This window comes from Nomascus leucogenys, chromosome 3 (assembly GCF_006542625.1).
Source record: "Nomascus leucogenys isolate Asia chromosome 3, Asia_NLE_v1, whole genome shotgun sequence".
Taxonomy (NCBI): Eukaryota; Metazoa; Chordata; class Mammalia; order Primates; family Hylobatidae; genus Nomascus; species Nomascus leucogenys.
The window spans coordinates 144,079,690-144,105,817 of record NC_044383.1 but is presented as its reverse complement, the minus strand read 5'-3'; the positions used below and the strand labels follow the sequence as shown (position 1 = coordinate 144,105,817).

The window sequence follows — 26,128 nt, the reverse complement described above, 5'->3', positions numbered from 1 at the left end:
ACCGCCAAGGAGGGGGGGAAGCAGGCATCTGCACTCTGCCAGGGGTGCAAGCTTTTCAGAGGGCTACTTGGCACTTTACGTAGAGTTCCAAAATTGTTCATCTCTTTTCACCTAGTAGTCTCTCACTTCTCGGACTTTATTCTAAGGAAATGACCAGGGATTCAGACAAAGATTTAATGCATGAGGTTGATCATTTACAGCATTGTTGATGGGAGGGGGGAACAAAAGGGAAATGCTTGTTTTTTTTATTTTGAGTCAGAGTCTCCCTCTGTTGTCCAGGCTGGAGTGCAGTGGCGCGATCTCAGCCCACTGCAACCTCCGCCTCCTGGGCTCAAGTGATTCTCCTGCCTCAGCCTCCCAAGTGGCTGGGATTACAGGCACATGCCACCATGCCCAGCTAATTTTTGTATTTTTGGTAGAGATAGGGTTTTGCTGTGTTGGCTAGGCTGGTCTTGAACTCCTGACTTTAGGTGATCCGCCTGCCTCGGCCTCCCAAAGTGCTGGGATTAAGGCGTGAGCCACTGTGCCAGGCCAAAATGCTCTGTTTCTTAATGAGGAAATAGTTATGATACATTCATATAATACCCTACGCAATCATTAGGAATAATGTAAAAATCAATGATGCAAACAGGAAAACAGTCCAGCAGGAAATAATGCAGTCCTTATAGTAATTCTGACATAGGGATGGTTATTACTCTATAAATTTTCAGAAAATATTACGAAAATTACATAGCCTGATTGAAAATAGCTCGACTCTGGCCTGACTCCTGCCACTACTTTTTTTCTTTCATAGCACAAATGTTTGTTTATTATCTATTTGTCCTGTCCACAAAATTCCATGATAACATGGTCTCGTCTGTTTTGTTCACTGCTTTTCTCCAGGCCAGCAAAAGGGCCTGGCACGTAAGGGCCCTCAAGAAATATTGGTCAAATTAAGGTTTCAAAATACATTGAGCTGGCAAACCTTGATGTCATATATCTGAAGATTCCTCAAGATTCACTTCTAGGTATGTATTTGCAACAACAGGTATCTAAAGAATTTAGAATTATCTAAAGAGTCTGGGCATGGTGGCTGTAATCCCAGTACTCTGGGAGGCTGTGGTGGGCACATCACTGGAGGCCAGGAGTTGGAGACCAGCCTGGTTAACATGGCAAAACCGTTTCTACTAAAAATACAAAAATCAGCTGGGCATGGTGATGTACGCCTGTAATCCCAGCTACTTGGGAGGCTGACATGAAAATCACTTGAACCCTGGGGGCGGAGGTTGCAATGAGCCAAGATTGTGCCACTGCACTCCAGCCTGGAGGACTCTGTCTCAAAAAAAAAAAAAAAAAAGGTTTTTTGGTTGACCAACTGTTCCCACCTTCTTTTTCTTAACTTCTTTCCTTGTAAAAGTTGAAACTACATGAGAGTTTAGGCAGCAGCCTTGGGAAGATCAAACTTTTCCTTCTTCACACCCTCAAATGCCATCCTCTCCTCTGTCTTTTAAAGACGTTCTGCAGGGTGAGTCTTCTTCTGCAGCAATCCCAGTGCACAGGTGCTGGTGCCTACGATGCTCCCTCTGCTGCCTCCACTCTATCCTCAATGCATGATGCACAGAGCATTTAAAAAGCCCTGCATCCTAGGGCCAGGTGCGGTGGCTCACGCCTGTAATCCCAACACTTTGAGAGGCCAAGGCGGGTGGATCACCTGAGGTCAGGAGTTCGGGACCAGCCTGGCCAACATGGTGAAACCCTATCTCTACTCAAAACACAAAAATTAGCCAAGCATGGTGGTGTGCACCTGTAACCCCAGCTACGTGGGAGGCTGAGGCAGGAGAATTGCTTGAACCTGGGAAGCGGAGGTTGCAGTGAGCTGAGATCACACCACTGTACTCCAGCCTGGGCAGTACAGCAAGACTCTGTCTCAAAAAAAAAAAAAATTGGTTGTGCAGTCCAGATTTAAAAACCCTATGGTGTTTGTAATCATAAAATCCTGGAGAAAATATTCATCAAGAGGTAAATGGGTAAGTTGTAAGTTCCATGGATATATTTAGTGGGATACTAGACAGCAGTTACAAATGAATGAACCAGATCTATAACATCAACACGACTGTATCTCAAAAATAGTAACAAAAAAGCAAGCTGCACAACGACATCATTTAAGAAAATATAAAAGCCGCAAAATACGTAGGTTGCATCTTTGAAATTTTCATCAATGATGTCATTTATGATATGGAGCAATGACAAAATGCTAAGATTAATTAGTTCTTGGTGATGGTGATGGGTCCACAGATATTTGTTCCATCATTCTTTGTTCTTTGGTGTATTGTATGCACACAAAATGCACCCACATGCGCACACACATCCTTATGGGGACAGCATGCATTTCCCTGTGGAGAGGGAGACGCTGCCTTCCCCAGCACAGGAGAAAATGCCATGGAAGTGAGGACCTCACCTGTGATCAGATGCTTGTAGCTCCGCACGGCCATAATACTGGAGGGCACCAGGAGACCAGGTGTGTCTGACTTTGGTGTCAACATCTAGATCACTGTCTAGAAGGTTGAGTTCTCCAGCTACTCGCAGGGGTTCCATTCGAGAGACCCATATAGAATCAAGTCAATATCCAAGAATGCGATCATGACACTTCCACAATAGAGGTCTGCGCCACGAACCACCCCACGTCCCAGACTCATCCTCCTTACTCCTCGACCTTGAAGCCAGGCTTCGGATGCTTTGGGGCCTTTGGTTAAAAACATTCCTCGCATGTAATTATTCAAAACAGTCATGACCTTGCCTGCAGTCCTCGCCAGCGTGCCCACTGTAGGCCTGAGACACAGTGTTGCTGCTGGGTTTCCAGGACCCAGAAATCCCAGAAGGTTGGCAGCAATGGGTACAGTAAGAGCTGCAGGAGCTGAGAACACGCGGACTCATTCTAGGCCCTGCCTCTCAGAGCCCGGGGACCACACAGGTGTTCACAAACTCATCTGAAGGAAAATTTGTATTTTCTTTTTACAGATGCAATTTCCTGGCTATGCTCTCCCGAAATGTGTAATTAGGTTTTGTGTTTTTTTTTTAAAATGTACTAGTTACAGATATTCTAACTTTAAATAAACTTCACTTCCTAGCTGGGCATCAACAGTTGTTCAAAACATACTTGACAACTAATGATTTTTAAAAACTAACTTATTTTTACTGTGTCTTGCTTGTGTCCAATTTGGAATTAGGGCTTTAAGCAGGTAAGAGTGTAGCTGAACAAAACAGGCTGGATAAAGAACATGAGGGGGAGCATGGGGGGCAGGGAGGCAACCTCATGCTCCCCCCTTTCCCCACCCAGAAAAAAGAGGTGGGGTGTGGGGGGAGCTGTGATGCAGGGGCAGCCAGGAGCAGACCTATTTGCAGGTCACTGTCTCTAGAAACAGACCAGAGGAGGCTAGGCGCAGTGGCTCATGCCTGTAATCTCAGCACTTTGGGAGGCTGAGGCGGGCAGATCACCTGAGGTTGGGAGTTCGAGACCAGCCTGATCAACATGGAGAAACCCTGTCTCTACTAAAAATACAAAATTAGCTGGGCATGGTGGTGCATGCCTGTAATCCCAGCTACTCAGGAGACTGAGGCAGGAGAATGGCTTGAACCCAGGAGGTGGAGGTTGTGGTGAGCCAAGATCACGCCATTGCACTCCAGCCTGGGCAACAAGAGTGAAACTCTGTCTCAAAAAAAAAAAAAAAAAAAAAAAAAAAAAAAAAAAAAAAAAAAAAAGAAAAGAAAAGAAAAAAAAGAGGCCAGAAGCAGAGGCCCCCTGAAAGCACAACTTCCAAAGCTTAGGGGTTAAGGTCTGGGATGACTTTTGTGTCATCTGGGGTTATGAAGAAGCTGATTTATGTAGCAGCGCCTGGGGCTGGGTAAACATGACTTTCCCTCCGTCGCATTTCTTATTCACCCTCTGCCGGCTCTTGAACGGGCACGGCCCCCTCACCTGTTTTATCAAAGGGATGTTTCTTCCTCCACCATAGCACCCTGTCTGTCCAGGCGGGGGTGCGGCATTTGTCGCTTGTATCATATGCGGCTGAGCCAACATCATACTTGTAGGTGGGTCCGAAGTTAATGGCTCCTTCGTGAAAGTCCTTAAAAATCTATTGGGAGAAAAAGAAGTCATCAGGCTACCGTAGTTTTCGATCCTGAATGTTATATACAAAAACAAAAACTGAAAAGGCAAGTCCCTATTCTTAAAAAGTAACAGAAGCTCCATTACATTTGAAAATCTATCTGAAACTGGACATATGTGTGTCTTTTAATTAGCAAAAAAGTGATCCTCAGCTCATCCCACTGAGGGACACACCGCCCTCATATCTCCCCACCTGCTCCAGTGTCTGATCTATCCACTGTCTGATTGTTGTCCCCCAGGAGACAGTGCAGGGTCCGAGGCAGGGGTCAGGGGTGCTCATCTTTACAGCCCCATGCCTGGTGCAATGTCTGGCCCACAACCCCGAGGCCTTCATCTATGTTTGTTGACTAAATGAGCTAAGTACACAGAAGCGCAGAGTGAAAGTCAGCTCTCCCCCCTCTCTCTGTCTCTCCCTGGGGTCTCACTCTTTTGCTCAGGCTTGAGTACAGTGGTGCAATCACGGCTCCCTACAGCCTCAACCTCTGGGGCTCATGTGATTCTCCTGCCTCAGCCTCCCAAGTAGCTGGGACTACAGGCGCGCACCACCATGCCCGGCTAATTTTAGTTTTTGTAGAGGCAAGGTCTCCCTAAGTTTCCCAGGCTGGTCTCAAACTCCTGGGCTTAGGCAATCCTCCCGCCGCAGCCTCCCAAAGTGCTGGGATTACAGTCATGAGCCCCCATGCAAGTCCTTCTTTTCTTTGTTTAGCTTTGGATTGGCCTTGCTTCCATGGGAAGACCAAGGGACAAACACACCCTCATTCTCTCGGGCATCACTGAAAGGATGTGAGGATGTGAGAATGTTGGTAGTAGGAAGACAGGAAACCCTGCTTTAGGAGGTGGGTATGATCACTTGTCCATGTGGCAACCCTTTAGCACTCCACACACTGGAAGGGGCTCCAGTGGGAAGACACAGTAAACCTCGAAGAACGTCCAAATCTTGCTTCAGGAGAGACCTTATCTGCCCTGTCCTCACACTTTTTTTTTTGAGACGGAGTTTTGCTCTTGTCGCCCAAGCTGGAGTGCAGTGGCGCAGTCTCGGCTCACTGCAACTTCCGCCTCCCAGGTTCAAGCGATTCTCCTGCCTCAGTCTCCTGAGTAGCTGGGATTACAGGCGCCTGCCACCACACCAGGTAATTTTTGGATTTTTAGTAGAGATGGGGTTTCACCATGTTGGCCAGGCTGGTCTTGAACTCCTGACCTCAGGTGATCCGCACGCCTTGGCCTCCCAAAGTGTTGGGATTACAGGCATGAGCCACCACACCTGGTCCTCACACATTTAACCAGCTTCTTTCTCCACAGGCAAATGGAATTTAAATGTATTCCCCTCATCTCAGCTCATCCTGCTAGGAAGCAAACAGGCACTAAAATAACAGTATTAGAAGGAGGAGAAGGTTGGCTGGGCACGGTGGCTCATGCCTATAATCCCATCACTTTGGGAGGCCGAGACGTGTGGATCACCTGAGGCCAGGAGTTCGAGACCAGCCTGGCCAACATGGTGAAAACCCATCTCTACTAAAAATACAAAAATTAGCCAGGTGTGGTGGCGCACACCTGTAATCCCAGCTACTTGGGAGGCTGAGGCAGGAGAATTGCTTGAACCCGGGAGGTGGAGGTTGCAGTGAGCCAAGATAGTGCCACTGCACTCCAGCCTGGGTGACTAAACAAGACTCTGCCTCAGGAAAAAGAAAAAAAAAAGAAGGACAGAAAGTGTGTATGAACAGCCACTCCTGTACTGTAACCTCACAAGCCCACCTGTTTTCTACAATGTCAGAAACAGTGAAATCCGCTCACGGAACTGAATTTGCTGCACCAGCCTCTACATCTCATAGATGTCATTCCATCTTGGAGCAGCTGCTAAAAAATGTTTTTAAATCACAACTTACTTTTCCACTTGATTTCTGTAGCTGTAGTTGATCAAATTCCAGAAGTTTCTTCCAGTCTTGGCGTTTAACAAAATAGAAGACTTCTTCGTAAGTAAGATCAATGCGGTAGTTGAAATCGCCGCACCAAAATACATAATCATGAGAAAAAACATTTCTCCCCTAAGTTGAAAAGAAAGTCATAATCATTCAGCCCATCTTGCAAGGAAGGTGGGAGAGAAGAGAAAAACAAGCTCACTGGGACAAGCAGGAGTAGTTTTCTCAAAATGCTACTTACAAAAAAGAAAGTTTTCTCCTAGAGCATCTCATTTTTCACTCTTCCCATGAAACTATGGAGGAATTTGTACATGGCTTACTTTTTAATTTTAAATAATAGTGTTTCTGAGTGGTTTGAAGGAAGCTCCTGCCCTAAACGGAGGAGAGCAACACGGCCAGCATTTCCTCCACGGATCCCAGTCCTGAAGATCAGATGCACCCTTACTTTGGAGTGTCTACCCCTAGGAAGCAGCACCCAGCATTCGGCGTTAGGAGAATGAGGTTTCAAAAGAGCAGCATAAATGCTCAGGATGTGCACCTTCATACAACTTCCTGAGCTTTTTCAGGTGACCCTTCTCCATCTCTCTCTCGCTCCTCCTTCCCATTCTGCCCAGTCCTAGAAGCCCACGGCCTCAGCTCAGCCCCAGAGAGCTCCTGGGGTCCTTGCCTTCCCTGTCTCTTCCCCAGGAATCACAATGACAGCAGCTGCTGTGGATCAACTGTCCACAAGGGCTGAGCTCTGTTCCAGGTGCACAAAGCAGATACCACCAGCTCTTAGATTAAAAAAAAAAAAACAACGAAGTTCGGAAACAAAGGCACTTGCTGAAGGTTACATAGCTAGTGCATGATACAGATGGGATTTCAGCTCCCATCTGCCTAGCTCCAAAATCAGTTTCTCTTTTATAATATGAGGCATTTCCACTCCCCCCCATGACAATAATCTGGACAGAAGATTAAATGGGTCCCAACCAAATAAAATGAGTGTCTAGATAACACTGTCAAACAGAACTTTCTGCAGCACCGAAATGTTCTCTGTGCTGTCTGATGCAGGAGCCACTGGCCACGTGGATACTGATCATTTTCAAAGTGGCCAGTGAAAGCAAGGAATTTTAAATGTTATTTAATTTTAATTAATTTGAATTTAAATAGCTACTTATGGCCAGTGACTACGGTATCAGACAATACCAGTGTAGAATGTTGGCCAGGCACTGTGGCTCACACCTGTAATCCCAGTTGGGAGGCTGAGGCAGGTGGATCACTTGATGTCAGGAGTTGGAGACCAGCCTGGCCAACATGGTGAAACCCCATCTCTACTAAAAATACGAAAACTAGTTGGGCTTGGTGGTGCACGCCTGTAATCCCAGTTACTCAGGAGGCTGAGGCAGGAGAATCGCTTGAACCTGGGAGGTGGAGTTTGCAGTCAGCCAAGATCATGTCACTGCTCTCCAGCCCGGGAGACAGAGTGAGACTGTCTCAAAAACAAAAAAGAAAAAGAAGTGTAGAATGTTAATAGGTCCCTCGATATTTTTATTGTAGAAAAGAACTAAATTATAAATCCTTTAATTACTTATTATGTATCCCAAGTTTACTATGTCAAAGTAGCACTTTTTTTTTTTTTTTTAGACGGAGTCTCACTCTGTTGCCGAGGCTGGAGTGCAGTGGTGCAATCTCAGCTCACTGCAACCTCTGCCTCCTGGGTTACGATTCTCCTGTCTCAGCCTCCTGAGTAGCTGGGATTACAGGTGCATGCCACCACGCCTGGCTAATTTTTTTTTTCATTTTCTGTAGAGATGGGGTTTCACCACGTTGGCCAGGCTGGTCTCAAACTCCTGACCTCAGGTGATCTGCCTGCCTCGGCCTCCCAAAGTGCTGGGATTACAGGTGTGAGCCACCGTGCCTGGCCCCAAAGTAGCACTTTTTAAGTGATTAGGAAAAAAAAAAAAAGTCTAACCCTTAACTACATTACACACAATTGAAAATTTCCCAACTTGTTTCTTTTTTAACATAAGAAATAAACAACTCCAACAAGAATTCTGGCACTTCTTCACAAAAACTAAGGAAATTCTGCCTTGAGTGCTCGTGCAGCCCGGTAAAATGGGATGTCAGTTTTAAGGATCTGTTCTCACAAGGAAGAGCTCTGTGACCCAACCCGCCACCTCTCAGACAGTGGAAGATTTTGCAGCAAGAACAGCTGAAGTCTATCCTCACTTCGGGGAAGAGGTGGTCTCGTGTGCACCACACGCCGAAGCTGTGCCGGGTAGCTTCTTTGCACAGGAAGGAAAACATTAACGTCTAGATTTGAAAAGAAAATCCTCCAGTTTCAGAATGAAACCCTCCGGACCGCCACGAGAGGGCAGTGTGCAGTTCGCTATTGCAGCTTTGAGAACAGGGAGGATCTGGGCTCTTTGGTCAAGAACCGTGTTCCCGGTCAAAAAGGGTCCGTTGGTCAAAAGAGGGTTCTTATCTGAGCCACCACAGAAAGTACATGTGAAGACTGTGAGTCTCAGGAAGGTGGAGTCTTAGGCTGTGTGGACTCAAATGTTCTTCACCATTTGGACAGGACAGACCACGGACGTGGTTTTCTTCCCTAAACCATCACTTGAATTAGAAAATCAGAAAATGCACACACACAAATCCAGTGGCCATGCAGACATTCAGGAATTGCACAGCAATGGGAAATGCTGCAGAGCTGGCTCCTTCCAGGCACACGGCTAACCCTGCCCCAGGTCAATTCCATGGAGGGACATAGCCCTCTCCCCCTCCCCCAGCGCTGAGCCCTCCAGGAAGGGGCCCTCCCTGTGGTTGTGTCCCCAATGCCTGGCTCCTATCAACAGTCACGTTTGGGACTGAGCTGAGCAGGGAGGTGCTGGCTGTCCCCACGGCGCCACTCACCATTGGGAAGCAGAGTTTCTGGGTGATCTCCTTGTAATCTTCATTCCGCTCCTTCACCTGGGACTGCCCGGCCGTCAGGTGACTACATATGAAGCAGAAGCTGGTGCTGTGGAACTGGAAGCGGATGCCGACGGCGCCCTTGTTCCCCGCCTTGCCCCCCATGCCCGTCTTCACTGTGTCTATGGCCACGTCCCTGGAACAGAAGGATACGCACATGCCGTTGGCTCCTGAAGGAGAAGTGCGACCCTGCTTTACCACAGAGAAGGGCCCAGCAGCAGTTCGGGACCTGCTGCTCTGAGTGCTCCAAAATCATCAGCTGAGAGTCTGTCCAATCTCAACACAGTGGCCACTGTGGCCGTCATCGACTCCTGGTCAGGAGGCCGCCTCCCTCCTGCTGCCCACCACTGCCTGGACATCTCCCCCACACCCCAACTGGGAAGTGCTCACTTGAGCACCCCATGAAGCCGAAGACAGGGCAGTCCCTGCATCTGCCCAGGTTCTCACTGCCACCAGGAGCGGCACAAACATCACCACCCACCAGCCCACCCCACTCCTGTGCAGCCATCACGCCATGCATGGGAGGTGTCATCCGGGCAATCAACACATTTTAAAATTATTATTATTTTGAGACAGAGTCTTGCTCTGTCACCCTGGCTGGAGCGCAGTGGTGTGATCTCGGCTCACTGCAACCGTGGCCTCCCAGGTTCAAGCAATTCTCCCGCCTCAGTCTCCTGAGTAGCTGGGATTACAGGTACCCACCATCACGCCTGGCTAATTTTTGTATTTTTAGTAGAGACAGGGTTTCACCATGTTGGCCAGGCTGGTCTTGAACTCCTGACCCTCAAGTGATCTGCCTGCCTCGGCCTCCCAAAGTGCTGAGATTACAGGCGTGAGACACCGTGCCCAGTAATCAATGCACTTTAAGAGCTAGGAAACCAGCAGTTGTTTATGCTGGGCTGGGTAGGTGGTCTCAAAAGGACTTTTATGCAATGCCAGAGCCTGCTCGCATTAAAATGCCAACTTATAATGCATACAACTCCATAGAAGCATGGGCTGCAAGCACATTTGTTAACATTTCCACAGCCATGCCACAGACTGACGTCTGCTGGTGCATCTGCTCCCTGGTAGACAAGGTTGTGGGGATGACTGATGGAAGGGGTGCAGGCGGAGGAAGCTCAGGGCTAAAGGCACGTGAAGCCGAGGACACCGAACCTGGGAAACCTGGCTCTCCTCAGCTCTGAGCCCTTTCTCAAACGCTTTACCTCTCACCCTCACCCTGCCCTTGCCTTTAACCTTTACTAACCTTCACCTGCTAACCTAGGACACTGCCAAGCTGCCAAAATAACACAAGCAGAGGGACAGGGACCTAAACACCTTCTGAAAGTCAGAGAAGAGGATTACGGGCAGCACAGTTTCAGTCTCCAGCTGCTGCAGGGGTGTATCTGTGGTGCTCTTGGCAGGCACAGGCCCTTCCCGGGACCCAGGGGCTCAGTGGGGAGGTCACTTCAATGCCTGCTGCCAGATCGTCGAAAGGCTGGTGGAAATTCGAAAGCCATGTGTAGGCCCAGGTGGTAAGATGAGGCCAAACGCAAGCTGGGGAAAAGATGAGTTCCTCCAGCATCCAAACACCCACACCCACACCCCAAGAGGAATGCAGCCCCTAAGCTCGCCCCCTTTCTGATGCTCACAAAGCATGCACCTTGGAGAAATGACAAAGAGGTCACAGTTGTAGAGGCCCACACGTTCTACTCAGAATTCTTTTAAAAAGAGACAAAAGAGTTGGCATTTCCCAGTAAGTTACTCAGCTCTTGGTCAGAGGTTTCCTGTCTGTAAGATTCCAACAAGGAACCCTTTTCCTTGCACAGAATTGAGCTTGGGCGATGACAATCATGTAACACTCTTTCTAAGACTTCAGCTTCCTGAGTTAGATGTTTCCCATGGTGGCTTTTTAATTGCTAGACAATATTCTATTCAGCCCAGTTTTTCCTAGGGGGTTTTGCTACATTTATCTAAAATAACGGTAAGTCCCGATTCCTGTTACAGAAGGGGATGGGGGAGGAGGAGGAAGTCAAAGAACAAAACACAAAGACTAACAACCCTTTGTTCCCCAGATGTGTGTAAACGGAATATTCTTACCTGATGAACGGGACATGGTATGGACGTACAAAGATATAAAGACAGACGCCCACCAGCTGTGCTGAAGTCAACAGAATGTATCTATGAGAGCGTGAGATGGCTTTCTGAAGCTGTTCACCCCACATCTTCTTGTTGGTAGTACTGGAAGAGAAAAGGAAAGGATGCTGTTTACAGGTGGCTGGAAGTACATCTATCTCCCACCTACCAAATGCTCCAGCCCAAGCCTATTCTGTTTGCAGAACTGATTTCACACTGCCCGCACCCCAATATTAGTGTCATGCTTTCCTTCTTCTAGTGGAGGATCTGGGTGTTTTTGGCTATGTCTCACACATCACAGCAGCCCTTCCTTGACCCCTGAAACCCAACCCACGACCTTCTCATAGCAGCCCCACAGAGTCAGTCTTATTTATTTGTTCAGAAAGTTCCTTAAAATAAAGCCAGGCCAGTTTAGCAGGGGGTGGGGAGAATGTCCAGTTGACTTCATATCAAATAAAAATCCAGTGGTTTTGATTTTTTCCTTTGCCCTGGTGTGCAGGAGGAAAGTACCTCTTCCCGGCACTCCCACTTTCTCACCTCTCCCCAGGAAATATGAGTCAACCACTCTCCCAGTCCCAGCCCTGCCCTTCGCCTGCACCCCAGGTCCACACATGCCAGCTCCCTCTGGCAGCGTAAATTAGTCTTAACAAGTGGCCGAGGCCAGCGCACTGCAGAGAAAACATAGCAATCAGCAGCCCTTCCTTTTACTTCCTAAGTAGCAGAGAAAGAACGGGGCGGTGCACGTGTGAGCATAGAGAAGCAGCCAGGTGAGAGACCCCCACACAGACAGGGCCACAGCTTAGCTGGCTCAGAAGCAGGCTGGCTCCCGGAGAGCCTCAGAGGCTCTGCTCCCAGCCAGGCACCTGACTCAGGAAGTCCCTGCCCGGCCCCGCACACCTGGCCCCTTACCTGGCATTGACAATATTCCCTGCGCTCAATTCCACCATCTCTTCAAACCCCACAGCAAATATGTCAGCTGGGCTGCTGTCATCTGGGGAGCAAGGCAAGAGATGATAGAAGTCAGAACCGCCAAGGCCTGCATTACGAGTTCAAGGGGTTCCCCAGCCCCCTCTCCCGAGCCATGCTGTCCACTGCCTGAGTCCAGCTCCAGGTGGCTACCATTGCTGCTGGGAACTGCCCCAGTGGAATCTGCTTCAGAAACGCCTGGCTTAAATGCAGCACAGTGAGCCCAGAGGGGCCCTCCGTCCGTTCTGTTCCCTTTGAATAGGGGAGGTCGGAGTTTAATATAACCCTGTAGCCATTGAATCTCTCCAGTCATGACCTCTGACACCCAGGATCCTGAGCCACCAAGCCCAGCCATGGCTCCAGCTGCTGCAGAAAGTGAGAGGCCCACCTCCCCAGGGTCCAGCCAGGAGGACGTGGCCTCTGTCAGCGAGAGGCCAGGCAGGCTGTCCACTTCCTTCTCTGTTGACCACAATGGGCAACCTTGAACCTCTAGTTTCCCTGACTTAAAGCTTTTTTTTTTTTTTTTTTAAATAAAACAATCCCCGTCCCTTTGTCTGATCTGCTTGGCAACAGTAACCACAGCACTCCTTTCCTTCTCTGGAACCAGGTGTATCTCTCTAGTGGGACTGCTGGGGAGCCTGCTAGCGTCTACCCCAAAAAGATCCCCTGCAAAATACCAGCCAGCTTGCTAAAAACATGCACACCTTCCTGCAGGGAAAGGAACAGGAGTCACTTTAGTGGGGAGGGGAGGGACGGCTCTTGAGCCACGGCTGTGCTAAGCACGCTCCGCGTTGATGGGCCTGCTCCGGAGGGCATCCTGAATGGCTTCTGGAGGCACACAAGCAGCAACCCAGGCTACCACTGACACAGAGAGCCCCAGTGGCTCTGAATGGTGGACTCTGCCACCTGCCCTCGGAGGCAGAAAGGAGGGCACAGACGGCGTGTGCAGAGGAAGGGATGGGGCTCTGGGCACCACCCAGGCAGCTGTGGGGCACGAATGTACACGTGGACCGCAGCATGCCAGCTAGACCACAGGTCACTCACCAACAGGCAAAAACCTGAACCACAAGTCTCTTCCTGAGTCCAAGGAAGCAAGAAAAGAAAAAAAGAGCAAGGCCCCTGAGTCAATGCTGACTGGACAAGAATCACTTATTCTTCAGATCCTAAGTTCTGGGCCCATTCAATAGTGTATCTTACAAGATAAAAGGTGAGGTGTCAACATTTGGAATTATTTTATTCCTAAATAGCACATGAATTATTTTGTAACTACTTAAAGCAGATGAATAGAGTTGGTTTGGGGAGAGGCAGGGATGAGCTATTCTTGGTCAATATCAACACTGAAGGCAGGGCTGGGCGCGGTGGCCCACGCCTGTAATCTCAGCACTTTGGGAAGCTGTGGCCGAGGGATCATCTGAGGTCAGGAGTTCGAGACCAGCCTGGCCAACATGGCAAAACCCCGTCTCTACTAAAAATACAAAAATTAGCTGGGTGTGGTGGCAGGTGCCTGTAATCCCAGCTACTCGGGAGGCTGAGGCAGGATAATTGCTTGAACCTGGGAGTTGGAGGTTGCAGTGAGCCGAGATGGCGTCACTACACTCCAGCCTGGGTGACAAGAGTGAAACTCATCTCAAAAAAACATCAACAAAACAAAACAAAAAACAAAAACAAAACACTGAAGACAGGCTTGGCTCCCAACCTCACAGTTACATGGCTCTAGAAGCCACACCTTCTGCCTGGTGACAAAAAGATGCTACTGATGAAAGCCTAAGACTTCACTATCACTATATGCAAAGAGAAAAGAGAGATTCACCATCTGCTAACTCTTCTAAACATTTGGGAAAGGAAAAAAGTCAAACAGTTGCTTGTGAGGCAGCATTCTTGAGAGTCAGACCATGGTGCTATTTAAACATTGTGAGGAGGGAAAACACCAAAGACGAAATTCCGCAAGACGATGGCCACTAAAGGGTCAAGCGTGACATGTCAGGTTACGTGCAACTGGATTTTGTCTCCCCCGAAGTCACTGCCCTCACCCTGGGATTCGGTAGCTCCCGAGAGCTGGGGCGAGTCGAGCAGCCAGTCGGTCAGCTCCGCCGTCCTGAGCAGGTTGCTCCGGAACTGCTTTCCTCCGTTCACGTTCCAGGTCCCCATGGCAATCCGGATCCGCTTGAAATTTGTGAATTCGGACTGACGCTCAGTCATAGCTTTCAGGATCCTGGGAGTCACTGTTAGGAGGCATAAAAAGGCACATTTCTTTGCAGTTCCAAAGCTCAGGCATCCTCCAAAAAGCCAGAAGAGGCTGCCTGGCAGAGACAGATGGTTCATGAGCCTCTAGAGATAAACCAGGGTACGCTCCTTAGGAAGACGACAAAAGGCTTAAAATCACGGTCACCATGGTGCTTCCCTTGTGGCATTTCTGCAATAAAGGCATGAAAACATAAGACTGGAAACTCACCGTCTATACCCCTGCCCCAACCTGAAGCCAGAAGCCATAGGACATCAGATCATAGGGATCTCAGACATGACGGGGAAAAGCCGTGTCCTCACTGTCCACTCCGTAGAAGAACAAGGCATAGGAATTTAAGCAAGGGCATGCTGTAACTGACCATATTTCAATGTGTATGTGCCCATATACACTATAACTTTAAGTGTCTTACCAACCCAGACAGCCACCTTTGCATCCTCTGCCTTCCGGCGTGCATGTCTGATATGTTTTGTTTTGCCCCAGACTTAAGGCTTTAAAAAGTCACTACACAGAACCATCTCCATCCTCTAGATAGCCAAAATATATTCCATCTTTTAAACTTGTGACATAAACCAAATCTAACTCATGTCTGCCTTGCTATTAAATAAGACTCACCGTACAACATGGAGCTTCATTCACCTTTTACAGAGCTGGCATTGTTTCCAGAGTAGAAACTAAATATCACCGTGCCTATCGGAAGCCAAATAAGAGCTCCCCCAGTGACGGTGAGAGTGGAAAAGGGCCGTGAACCCATTTTAAGCATGGCCTAGTTCATTTTTCAAAAACAACTGACATTTCTAAAGCGACACTTGTACATTCTTATAAGGAAAAATGCTGGGTTTCCCCTCCTTTTCCATGAGACCTAATATGTTTACAGGCTCAGGTAAGAAGATGCCATTAAAATGCTCCCAAAGGAACCTCCTATATTGATGGAATCACGATGTCTTGCCGCTGAGACCAGAAGGTGCCCTCATCCCCGGGAGATGACAGCATCCTCCTCCTCTGTTTCTATAGGGTCCTCAGGGGCCAAAACAGAAACTGCAGGCCAACTTCATGGGAAGCTCCCAAGGCCAACATCGCCCGCTAACGGCCCAAGAGCCCAGGCAGCTGAGGAAGTTTCTGGAGTGGGTTAGCATTCAAAGGCACTGATGCATTTAGAAGAGTGCACGGCCTCTCGCTGAGCCCACTTGGTGTCTCCCGCTTCTTGGGATGGAAACACAGTCCAAGCCGAGACAGAGGAAGTGTGAGCTCCCAGGCCCAGCTGGAAAGCACAGGCTCCCGGGAGAGGCAGTGACAGCTGCAAGGTGTATGGTCCACTGCTCAAACCCCAGGCACGTCTGCCACCCACTCTCTGGATGGCATGGAGGCGGTGGGAACGTGGGGCTGGGGAGCACCCCGCCTCCCCGCCTCCCCCTGTCCGCGGCGGGCCCTACCCAGGAGCGCCGTGCTGTCCAGCAGCATGCCCCCTTTGTCTGCCACCTCCTCGCCGTAGACATCCCCAACCAGCAGCAGCTTGATGGCCTCCTGCTTCACCCCGTCGAAGAAGTTGGACTGGATGGTTCGAGACATGGACCGGGCTCCATCCTTCAGCTTCCCCACCTGCCGAGAGCCCAGACCGCAGGCTGTGAGGGGGGTCCCTGGGACCCCCACCCTGCCCCCTCAGTGGGGTCCTACCTTGGCCTTCCCTTCCAGGGCCCTGCTGCCTGTGAACACCTTGCTCAGGCTGTGGCCATTCAGAGACCACATGGCTTTGAAGGACTCCACAAAGCGGTCAACGATGGGTTTTGAACTCAGCCCCAGGGTCTCGAGCTGCAGATGCAGGACCTGGGGAGGAATAAGGGATGGCTGTCACTGGCTTCTCCCACGGAGACCCCGCAGCCACTGTCCCAGGAGCTTCCTTATTCGGCAGCCTGTGGATTACGCTGTGCCCTGGAAGACCCTGTGCCCCTCCAGAGGATGAGGAGTTCCTACAGCAGAGAGTGACTTCCCACACCTCACCCCAACTTTATCTATAGGGTCCACCCAATCCCTCCTCTCACCCCCTGACACCTGACCGTCCCCCACCCCGCCCCACCCAATGCCAGAGGCTGAAGAGCAAACAGTGGTGGACAGCAGGGGCCGCTGACCCTACCCCCGACCCCCTAGCCAGGAGAGGTCAACCAGGCAGCTGGGGCCATGCAGACACAGGTCTCCCTCCCCAGCTTCAAATCCAGCCTCATCCGGCCAGCCTCACACTGCCTTTGGCCAATGGTGTATCCACGATAATCATTACACACAACTGCTGTTCCCTAGGAGCCTTTGGGCCACCATGTCTGGGATGCATTTCACAAGAGGGTGTGAGAAAGCGTGCCTATGACAGAGAAAGCAGCCTCCTGGGGAACCCCTCTCTGATGTCCCAGTGTCTCTCTGTCCACCTTCCCCATAGTTAGAAAGTTGTCTTGGTGATGCCACCCTCATCTTGCCGCTAAAGGTGCTCAGCCCAGCCTGCCCAGCTGAAGTCATAGGACCTGGCACAGATGGCCGAAAAGGCCGTGGCAGGGACGCACCTCGAGCGCAATGAAGCTCTGCACAGTGTTGGTTCGGCCCAGGCAGTCAAGACAGTTCATCCGCAAAGTGCCTTTCTGAAAACTTAAGAAGAAATGTAAACGGTTATATGTTGTGTTCAAAGAAGCAGTGGCCATAGCACAGAGGACCACATCTGACTGTCAACTCCCAAGGAAATATGGTTGGTTTTTTGTTTTGTTTTTTTTTTTTTTTTTTTTTGAGACAGAGTCTCACTCTGTCACCCAAGCTGGCGTGCAATGGCATGATCTTGGCTCACTGCAACCTCCACTTCCTGGGTTCAAGCGATTCTCCTGCCTCAGCCTTCCAAGTAGCTGGGACTACAGGTGCGTGCCATCACCCTCGGCTAATTTTTGTATTTTTAGTAGAGACAGTGTTTCACTATATTGGCCAGGCTGGTCTTGAACTCCTGACCTTGTGATCTGCCCGCCTCGGCCTTCCAAAGTGCTGGGATTACAGGCATGAGGAAACATGTTCTAAGAGGGAATCCCTCACCTCCTCACCAATAGCCCCCCCAGAAACCCCAGTGTCCATCCCAGTGGATCCCCAGCACTTCTGGAAAGGCAAGCAGACCCCAGGACACACACTCAGCAGCCTGCACAGCTGGGTTGTTTTAAGTTTAGCTGGTCCTTGTTATTTATAGCAATTATGTTCTATAAAGTTGTAGGAACACTGAATTGGACATGAACACAGAACCATCACTCCTAGGGGAAATATACAGTTAGGTTCCTGCAAATCTCTGGTCACATTTTCATCAACTGATCAATATACAAGCTTGTTTTATGTATGTTTCCATATAAAGACACCTTATTGAATATATATATTTGCTTAATTAACACTGAACCATGGCCGACAGCACTGTAGCTCATATAGGGACAAAGCTTATCTTAATGTGCATTTTCTCCATAAAGCACATCACCACCTTCTTTTTTTTTTTTTCTTTTTTTTTTTTTTGAGACAGAGTCTCACTCTGTTGCCCACGCTGGAGTGCAGTGGCGCATCTCGGCTCACTGCAAGCTCCGCCTCCCGGGTTCACGCCATTCTTCTGCCTCAGCCTCTCCAAGTAGCTGGGACTATAGGCGCCCGCCACCACGCCCGGCTAATTTTTTTGTATTTTTAGTAGAGACGGGGTTTCATCGTGGTCTCGATCTCCTGACCTCGTGATACCCCCGCCTCGGCCACCCAAAGTGCTGGGATTACAAGCGTGAGCCACCGCGCCCGGCCACATCACCACCTTCTTGTGCTCAGAAGTACTAGACAGCTCTTCAGCACAATGCTTGGGGTCATTCTAACCCATGAGATCCCCGAACAAAGGGGGGCCCCTAACAGAGACCCCACAAATGTGAAAAACATGGTACTAAATCTCAAAGAGGACACTTGTTTACATACGAGGGCTGAAATACGAAGACAGAGTAGCACCTTGTTTGATCTCAGCTGGGAGCTTGTACATGTGACTCAAATTGTCACTGCTCTGCACACGTCTGTGAATGTCCAGGAAAAATGCTTTGAGTACTGATTTTGGGGTTACAAATAAGTTTTAAGGAATAGGTAAATAAGCCAATATGGAATCTGCAAAAACATGAGGACCCCCTGCATGTGACCTGAGGAAACTGGACTTCGTCTTTCTCCTCTGCTCTGAACAGGTAAGTGCATACCCTGGTCTCTCCTCGAGCAATCTAAGTTTATGCCAGCCATCCCACCACGACTGTGGCCCTCACTCTCACAGGCCTGCGCCACAGTGTGGAGCTCCATGTTTTAATGCAGTCCCCTTTATTAGTCCATTTCTTTTGCCAGAAAACCATGCCTCAACATCTCCTTGAGAAATTCAAAAGCCTGTCTCTACTGTGGGAGGGGAGAGGAGAAGCTGGAACCCAAGATTCCCGGCGTCGCCAAGCTTATGACCCAGGAAACCACAAGAGTAACTGAGTGGGGAGGGAAGGAAGCTGCCCCTCATAGGGCACACATCCTAGACGGCGTGGCCCCTCTGCCGCCTCACCCAGCAGAAGGCGCGGCGCGCAGCGAGCCTCACCGTGGACTGACGCTTCCCCCCAAGCAGAAGACGCGGCACAGTGCGCAGCAAGCCTCACCGTGGACTGACGTTCTCCCCCTTTGTGAACACATCGAAGTCTTCCCAGTGCAGCTTTAACTGTGGCCTCAAGAGGGTCTCCAATTTCTCTAGCTTCCCGCCTTTGGCAAACTGATGGAAGTCAAAATTGATCATAGGCGTGTCACCCGCGTGGCAAGAAGCCCAGAGCAGCTTCTGAAAAGAGGAGGGGAGGGCGGTGAGGGGAGCAGAGGGAAGGGAGGACGAGGAGGGCAAGCTCTTTGCATAGCTTGACCCATGCGGCTAACCAAGGTGACTGGCCGCAGGACGTGCTTTAGCTGGAAGCTCACAGTGGACCAGGCAGTTGACCCCGAAAGGGAAGCACAGGACAAAGGCCCTGGGGGGGACAAAACCCACAAAGAGCATCTTGCCTGTGAAAGGACAGAAGGTCCCCCTTGGGCAAAAGAAGCCAGAGCAGGTGTGGCTCCCTGGAGAGATCATACTCCCGCAGGGCTCTCCGGAGGGCACATGTGTGGAAGGACTGCTCTGTTCTTCAGGTGGCCCAGGTGCCCCAGGCCCTTGGAGATAGCAGGGCTGCGGCAGGCTGCAGAGCTCATAATCCAGCTCCCCATTGCCCTGGTAACCAGCCCCATCCTGCCGCGCACCAGCCCCTGGTGGCTGTGCTCTGAAGAGACCAAGTCTTCAGTTGAAGTGGCCCAGGTGGGTCCCACATCCCAGTGCTACTTCAGGATGGTCAGGTAGCCAGAGTGAAGGTGGGGACAGATGGGAAGCAGGGCAAGGGGCTGCTGATGGCACCACGATGCCCTTAAGAGCCCTCCCTTCCATATGAGGCTTCCCTGGCCTGGCAGCTCCCCGGCTTTCTCCCCAGAGAGCCCTGTGATAAAGGACAAACTGTCCGCCTACCCAGGCCACCCGGCTTCCAGGCCTCTCACACCCTGCACCCATGCCCTTGCAGCTTCAGGTCAGGCCAGTCCAGCCTCTGCCCAGCCAGAGGTCCTAGTGACTTAGAAGGACTAGAAGGACTTGGGGGTCATCTGATCTGACTCAACGTGATTGCCTGTGATAGGCCTGAGTGTAAATCAATGCAATGCTGCCATCATCAAGCAAGTCTTGCTGTGAGCAAGAAGCTGGAGGAGCCCAACAGTGCCTGGTGGCTCAGTGCCATGCATTCCAGAGCCAGTGCTTCATCCAGCAGGACTGATGGCCACTGGGCTCTGGGCAGGCTGCCGGGCCACCAACCTTGGTCTGGGTCGAGCTGATGTGGCTGAGGGCCACCCCAGGCAGGGCCATGACCCAGGTCTCCAGCTAGAGTGCCCCTCGCTACCCGGCCAGGAGCCCACCCTTCCCCGCATGAGGTGGCTGCCATCTCCCGCCCTCACCAGTGCTGGGCACTTCAACCACTGATGGGAGGGGCCACAACTCAAGGCATAGGGGAAAAAGACTTGGGGTTCTTATTATTATTCTTATTTTTTAGCTTTTTTTTTCCTTCTTCCTTCAAATTAGCAGCCAGCATCACTGCCAAGATGGGTGGGAAGGGAGACACTTCTGGAGCTCGTTGCTAATAGCAACAAACCAAACAGGAAAAGCAGGTCTGGCCAAATAAAATTGGCAACCAGGAAGTGCCTGCTCTGAGCACGAGCATGTGGCGTTTCTAAGCAGAGGGAAAGGCTCAGAGATCACCCTTACCCCCAGTGAGGCGACTTCGAGCTCTCTCTGTAACGGGTATCTTTGAGCTTTAAACAACGAGAGAGTTTTCCTCTATTAGGCAGGGGACATGGAGGCTGGTAAAGGAACCAGGAGCCCCCGTGGCTCATTCTGGAAAGTCTTGCACCTGGGGAGCAGGGGGCGGGGGCTGGAGGCCTGGGACCCATGCACAGGGATAGACCCTGGCCAGGTGGGTGGAGTCTCTTGTTCCCATGGCTCTGTGACCCTGCCCAGGATCTCTGTCCAGGATCGCCAGGAAAAGGTCCCAGGGAAGCCTGAAGGAGCCCACAGGAGGCCAGCAGGAGCAGGTCTGGGAGCTGCCATGGGAGCCCGAGGAAGAGGGGGGAATTTGAAGGCCAGCCGGCAAGCAGGGGAAAGCCACAAAAACCCCTGCTCCTGAGCCCTGAGGCCGGGTGCCCTGTGGGGCTGGGGGAACTCACCCAGGACCAGCCAGGGCAGAAGGCGAGGCCCGCCTGCTCCTGGGCTGGACTGAGAGGGACACCTTGAGAGGTCAGAAGCCCTCGAAGCCCCATGGGGAGGGTAAGGGACACATGGCTGGGGACAGGAGATGCTCTGTTTTGACTTTGAGCAAATTCTCCCAACCATCAGCTCATAGAAATTACACTCACTAGGCCGGGCGTGGTGGCTCACGCCTGTAATCCCAGCACTTTGGGAGGCCGAGGTGGGCGGATCACCTGAGGTCAGGAGTTCTTGACCAGCCTGACCAACATGGTGAAACCCCGTCTCTACTAAAAATACAAAAATTAGCCAGGCGTGGTGGCAAGCGCCTGTAATCCCAGCTACTTGGGAGGCTGAGGCAGGAGAATCGCTTGTACCTGGGAGGCGGAGGTTGCAGTGAGCTGAGATTGCACCACTGCACTCCAGCCTGGGCAACAAGAGCCAAACTCTGCCTTAAAAAAAAAAAAAAAGAAAAGAAATTATACTCACTGTATCAGGGCCCGAGTCACCGAGCACTGCCACGCTCACTGGTTGGAATGCTGGGGAAGCCTCAGGAAACGAAGGAGGGCTGGGCTGTCAGCTCCAGTCCCTGCAGGAACCACCTCCAGGCTCAACGCTGCACCATGGCCACCCGCCGCCCAGCCCAGCCGTGGAGGGGGCAGCCGGGCCTTACCTTGAAGGCTCTGTTGAGCACCTCCTCTCCGCCTCTGCTTCCCAGAAGGTTCACGACCACCTGCTGCCCGTACTGCTCCTTCAGAAGAACCATGTGCCTGCAAAGGCAGCGGAGGGGCATGATGCTGGGCACAGGCGCAGGCGCAGACTCTGCCCTGTTCTGCCCCTTAAGGGAAGACGGGGCAGAAGGAGTCATGCTTTCTTAGTGCCAGACCCCAGGACCACCCGTCCCCCATGACCCAAAGCGTGGAAAATGAGCCTGGGCGGAGAGAACCTGTGCCTCCCAGCTGCCATTACTACTAGCTAGTGTAGACTTCTACATGAGTTTGGAATCAAACGGTATGCTGCACTTTCTATAAAGCACCTCCCATTAAATCTGGAACACCTAACTTGACCTTTCATCAACAGAATTTTGTTTTTGAGACAGGATCTCAGTCTGTTGTCCAGGGCTAGAGTGCAGTGGCACGATCATAGCTCACTGCTGCCTCAAACTCCTGGGCTCAAGCAATCCTCCCACCTCAGCCTCTCAAGTAGTAGGGACTACAGGTGCATGCCACCACATCTGGCTAATTTTTACTTATTTATTTTTCATAGAGACAGGGTCTTGCTATGTTGTCCAGACTGGTCTCAAACTCCTGGCTTCAAGCAATCTTCCCACCTCAGCCTCCCAAAGTGTTGGGATTACAGGCATGAGCCACCGCGCCTGGCCTACAGTCTTACACATGCAATGTGCACATGTGTGAAATGAATCTCTTATTTTGCTTGGTACCCATCCTTCTCAAAACTAGAAAAACTGGCAGGAGAGCTCTCAACTCAGCATCCTGTTTTCGATCTAAGTGCTGTATTTCATTATGCTAAACCACAACAAGGAGATACAACAAAACTTGCAGGCTTTGGAAAACATTCCTTGTATTGGAAGCCACTTTCTAAATACATATGTTGAAATATTAGGGAGAGATTCCAATATTTATTCTTGATCACCAGCTTTTTTAAAGTAACCTTACATTTCAAATTTAAACATGTTGAAATGTAGTGCCTTAAACAAAACATAGGGAAATGATACGATGCAAAAAGCAGATGTCAAATTATCATTTAATGGTGCAATCTTTATGCCTAAATATAGAAAAAACACCGGAAAAAAAAACACATGATGTCAAAAGTGGTGGAATTTTATATGATTTAAGTTCTTTTCTTCTTTAAACATCTTTCTCTTTCCCAAATTTCTATAATGACACGTTTATGAGCGGAATTTTTTAAAGAGCTAATAATGATCATGAAAAAAATCATTTTTTTTTCTTATGCAGTAAGAGAAAACATTCTCTTACTAACTTTAAGGGACAGTAGTAGAAAGAATATGGATTTTGAGGTGGGTAGTTTGAAGTTAGGCTCGCCTGCTGACTCCCTGGCCTAAGTTAAGGGTGAGCACCCTCCCGGGCTCCCGTCTCCACGTGGAGCTCCAGGTAGCCCTGGGGCGGGGCTGTGTGTGGCTCAGCCCTGTGGACTTTCTTTTGGGTCGGTCTGCCCAGAGAAGGTGCATCCCAGGCTTGGCTCTGACACGTGCAGGCTCTGCCCCTGGTGAGGGAGCCCACTGTGGCCACACATCCAAGCCACATCCCACAATGTGGCTCATCAGAAACAAGGCCCATTTCTGATCTCTGCCTGTCTCATTACTGCCCCTTCTTCTCAACTGGTTCCAAAGCCCAGGGCCAGAAGGAAACTGTTATTACTCACTATTCCTCATCATTACTCTATGGTGTCACCAACCCCAAACTCCCCTGATCAAATTATTCATCCCTCTTGAGCTGGCTCTTTCATCTATAAAGCAGGGATACTTCCCCTCCTGCAGAGAATGGCGAGGAGGACTAAAAAGACAAGTGAAAGTGACAAGGACAGTGCTTGGTGTGTGGGAGGTGGTTCCTCTTTCCTTCCCTTTATTGTAAAATGCCCGTTACTGGTGAGCTGAGAGGCCCTGCTGACCCAGGGCATAAGGGGGCACTGGCACCCAGGGCGTAAGGGGGCGCTGGCACCCAGGGCATAAGGGGGCGCTGGCACCAGGGGGGGGGGCTGGCACCCAGGGCGTAAGGGGGTGCTGGCACCAGCAGCAAGGTTGGCAGCATACAGGCTTCTTCCTGGGTCACCCTGAGCATTGAGGCCTTTTTTTCACTTCCCCTCCCTACAGGTTACTGTCATAGGAAGCTACTTGGAAAACAGGAGTTTTTCGGGACACTGAGGAATCAGATTTCTATTTGGAAGCATCCTTCTCATCTTCAGGGAGGGACCAAGAGTTCAGCACACCCTGATGTGCACAGCAGCCACCCGCAGAGCAGAGCAGGGAAGGAGAAGGGGTTCACTGTCCTGTGAGGGGAGACTGAGGCACCACCCCATGAAAGGTTAACCCTTCCACCAAGACTCATCACCACACAGAGATGACAAAACCCTGCTCAAGCAGCTGCAGCCAAAGACCTGCTGCAAACAGTCCTGCTCAGATATGGAGCACACAGAGCAAAGTGACAAGAGACTGCCTTGGCTAACAGGGGCACCCATGCAGCTCAGGCAAAGGAAAACAAGCATCCTCTGGGCAGAAAAACTATCTGTGTGAAGGTTTTGCGGGGGAAAGAAAGGATTTACTCTTGACCAAATCCATCAGAGAACCGCACGACTCTTGAGAGCGCAGTGATGTCCCAGAGAAGAGAATTGGGAAGCACCCAGGACAACGCACATGCCAGTCCGGGGACATCATCAGGGACCTGGGCAGCCTGCTCCAGGGGGACCCTCAAGGTGCCCCACTGCGGCCACTAGGCAGACACATCACCTTATTTCCAAACGTTATCTCGAATGAGGGGGACACAGCAATGAACGTGAAAGCAGCAGCACCTGCAAAGGGAACGGGAGGGCTCCTGCCTCCAGCCCAGTGTCGTGGGTAAGAAGCATTACAGAAGAGACTTCCTGGACACAGCAGCTGCCTGTAGAAAGACTCACCCTTTCAGCAGCTTGTCCTGTGATTTGCAGAAGAGATCTAAGTGTACCCCTAGATTTAGGAATGCTTTCCAAGGGGCAAGGTAGCCTCTGGGGTGCTTGTGAGAAGAGAGAAGTCTCATTCTCTGTGGTATGTGCATCTCACACACCATGCGTTACCAGGATTCTGACAAATCTGCAGTCTATGCAAACGTGCTTCAACTAGATGTATGTATTTTTTAAGAAAGCTCCTAAACGTAGGAGGGTTTTTGATTTGAACCCAGCATGACCCTTCCCTCTTGTTTTGGGTCAGCTTCAGGTAGAATATTTTTGTTTTTTGTTTGTTTTGTTTTGAGATGGAGTCTTGCTCTGTCACCCAGGTGACCCCCTAAAATCTGAGTCACCGAGCTCAGCCAGGTAGAATTTCATTTTCAGTTGCATGTTCACTATTTCCTAAGATAATTTAGTATAGATGAATGTCAACTGAAAGAACTCCGCATGTAGAATGCTTAGGACATACTAACGATGTTCTGGAAAAGGCAATGGTCTTGTCTATACTTGATTAAATCTCTCTCTACAGAAAAAGCCCATTACATGTCACACACTAATCAGGGGGTCACATCTGGGCTCATATGACCAGTGTTAATGTTTAACAAGAGTATGAAAGCAAACTTAAAGTCTCAATAAAGCTTCAGGTAGAATGATTCAAACACTTAAAACATTACTTTCGAGAATTTTTACTATATTCACTAAGACAATTTTAAAATATTGACTATTTAGATTAAATAAGCAAATCTTTTAAGAAGCTATTATTTCAAATACATATTACAAATAGCTCAGCTTTTCTTAAGTAAGCTGCAAAACAGTAAATGTGTTGTGATCCAATTTGTGTATTTAAATATATATATATATATATATATATATATATATATATATATATATATATAAAATGCCAAAATTGTTTTCTAGAATGACATGTAAAAAACTACTAATAGTAAAATCTCTGAGAGTGGTAACTGGGCGTTAGGGTACTTTTGTTTTTCACTTTATACTTTTCTATATTTATTCTATATTATTTTAAAACAAAAAACAAACAGCTTCAAATATCCTATAATTTAGATTATCCCTTATTAACCAGGGCATAGAGATGAAGCCTCATTGCAAGAAACTGATAAAATAATTATAAAGTACTACCTGAACATTCATTATTTTACCTTCAGGAAACCTAAGAACAAGTAAAAATCCCATTTTGTCATCTCCCTTCTTGCATAAAGGACCAAAGGGAAAGCAGCTTTAGGTTCAGGGTTCAGGGTCCTCCCTTTCCCATTGCACCCTCTCCCTTGCGTCTGATGGGAGGACGATGTCTAAGGATGACAATG

The 26,128-nt window shown here is 49.7% G+C and overlaps 1 protein-coding gene across 4 annotated transcripts in view; it reads right to left on the bottom strand.

The window, feature by feature from the left end:
- Window positions 1-26,128, bottom strand: part of SYNJ2 (synaptojanin 2) — a 117,699-nt gene that overhangs the window by 18,406 nt on the left and 73,165 nt on the right. For all 4 annotated transcript variants that reach the window (XM_030809897.1, XM_030809898.1, XM_030809900.1 and 1 more), the window contains 12 exons: window positions 21,796-21,892; window positions 18,982-19,154; window positions 16,879-16,960; window positions 16,007-16,156; window positions 15,766-15,931; window positions 14,121-14,312; window positions 12,034-12,115; window positions 11,089-11,229; window positions 8,953-9,145; window positions 6,028-6,186; window positions 3,956-4,112; window positions 2,438-2,555 (listed from right to left, as the gene is read on the bottom strand). In XM_030809897.1, the coding sequence (XP_030665757.1) occupies window positions 2,438-2,555; window positions 3,956-4,112; window positions 6,028-6,186; window positions 8,953-9,145; window positions 11,089-11,229; window positions 12,034-12,115; window positions 14,121-14,312; window positions 15,766-15,931; window positions 16,007-16,156; window positions 16,879-16,960; window positions 18,982-19,154; window positions 21,796-21,892 (1,710 nt within the window). The remainder of the gene's footprint in view (window positions 1-2,437; window positions 2,556-3,955; window positions 4,113-6,027; window positions 6,187-8,952; window positions 9,146-11,088; window positions 11,230-12,033; window positions 12,116-14,120; window positions 14,313-15,765; window positions 15,932-16,006; window positions 16,157-16,878; window positions 16,961-18,981; window positions 19,155-21,795; window positions 21,893-26,128) is intronic.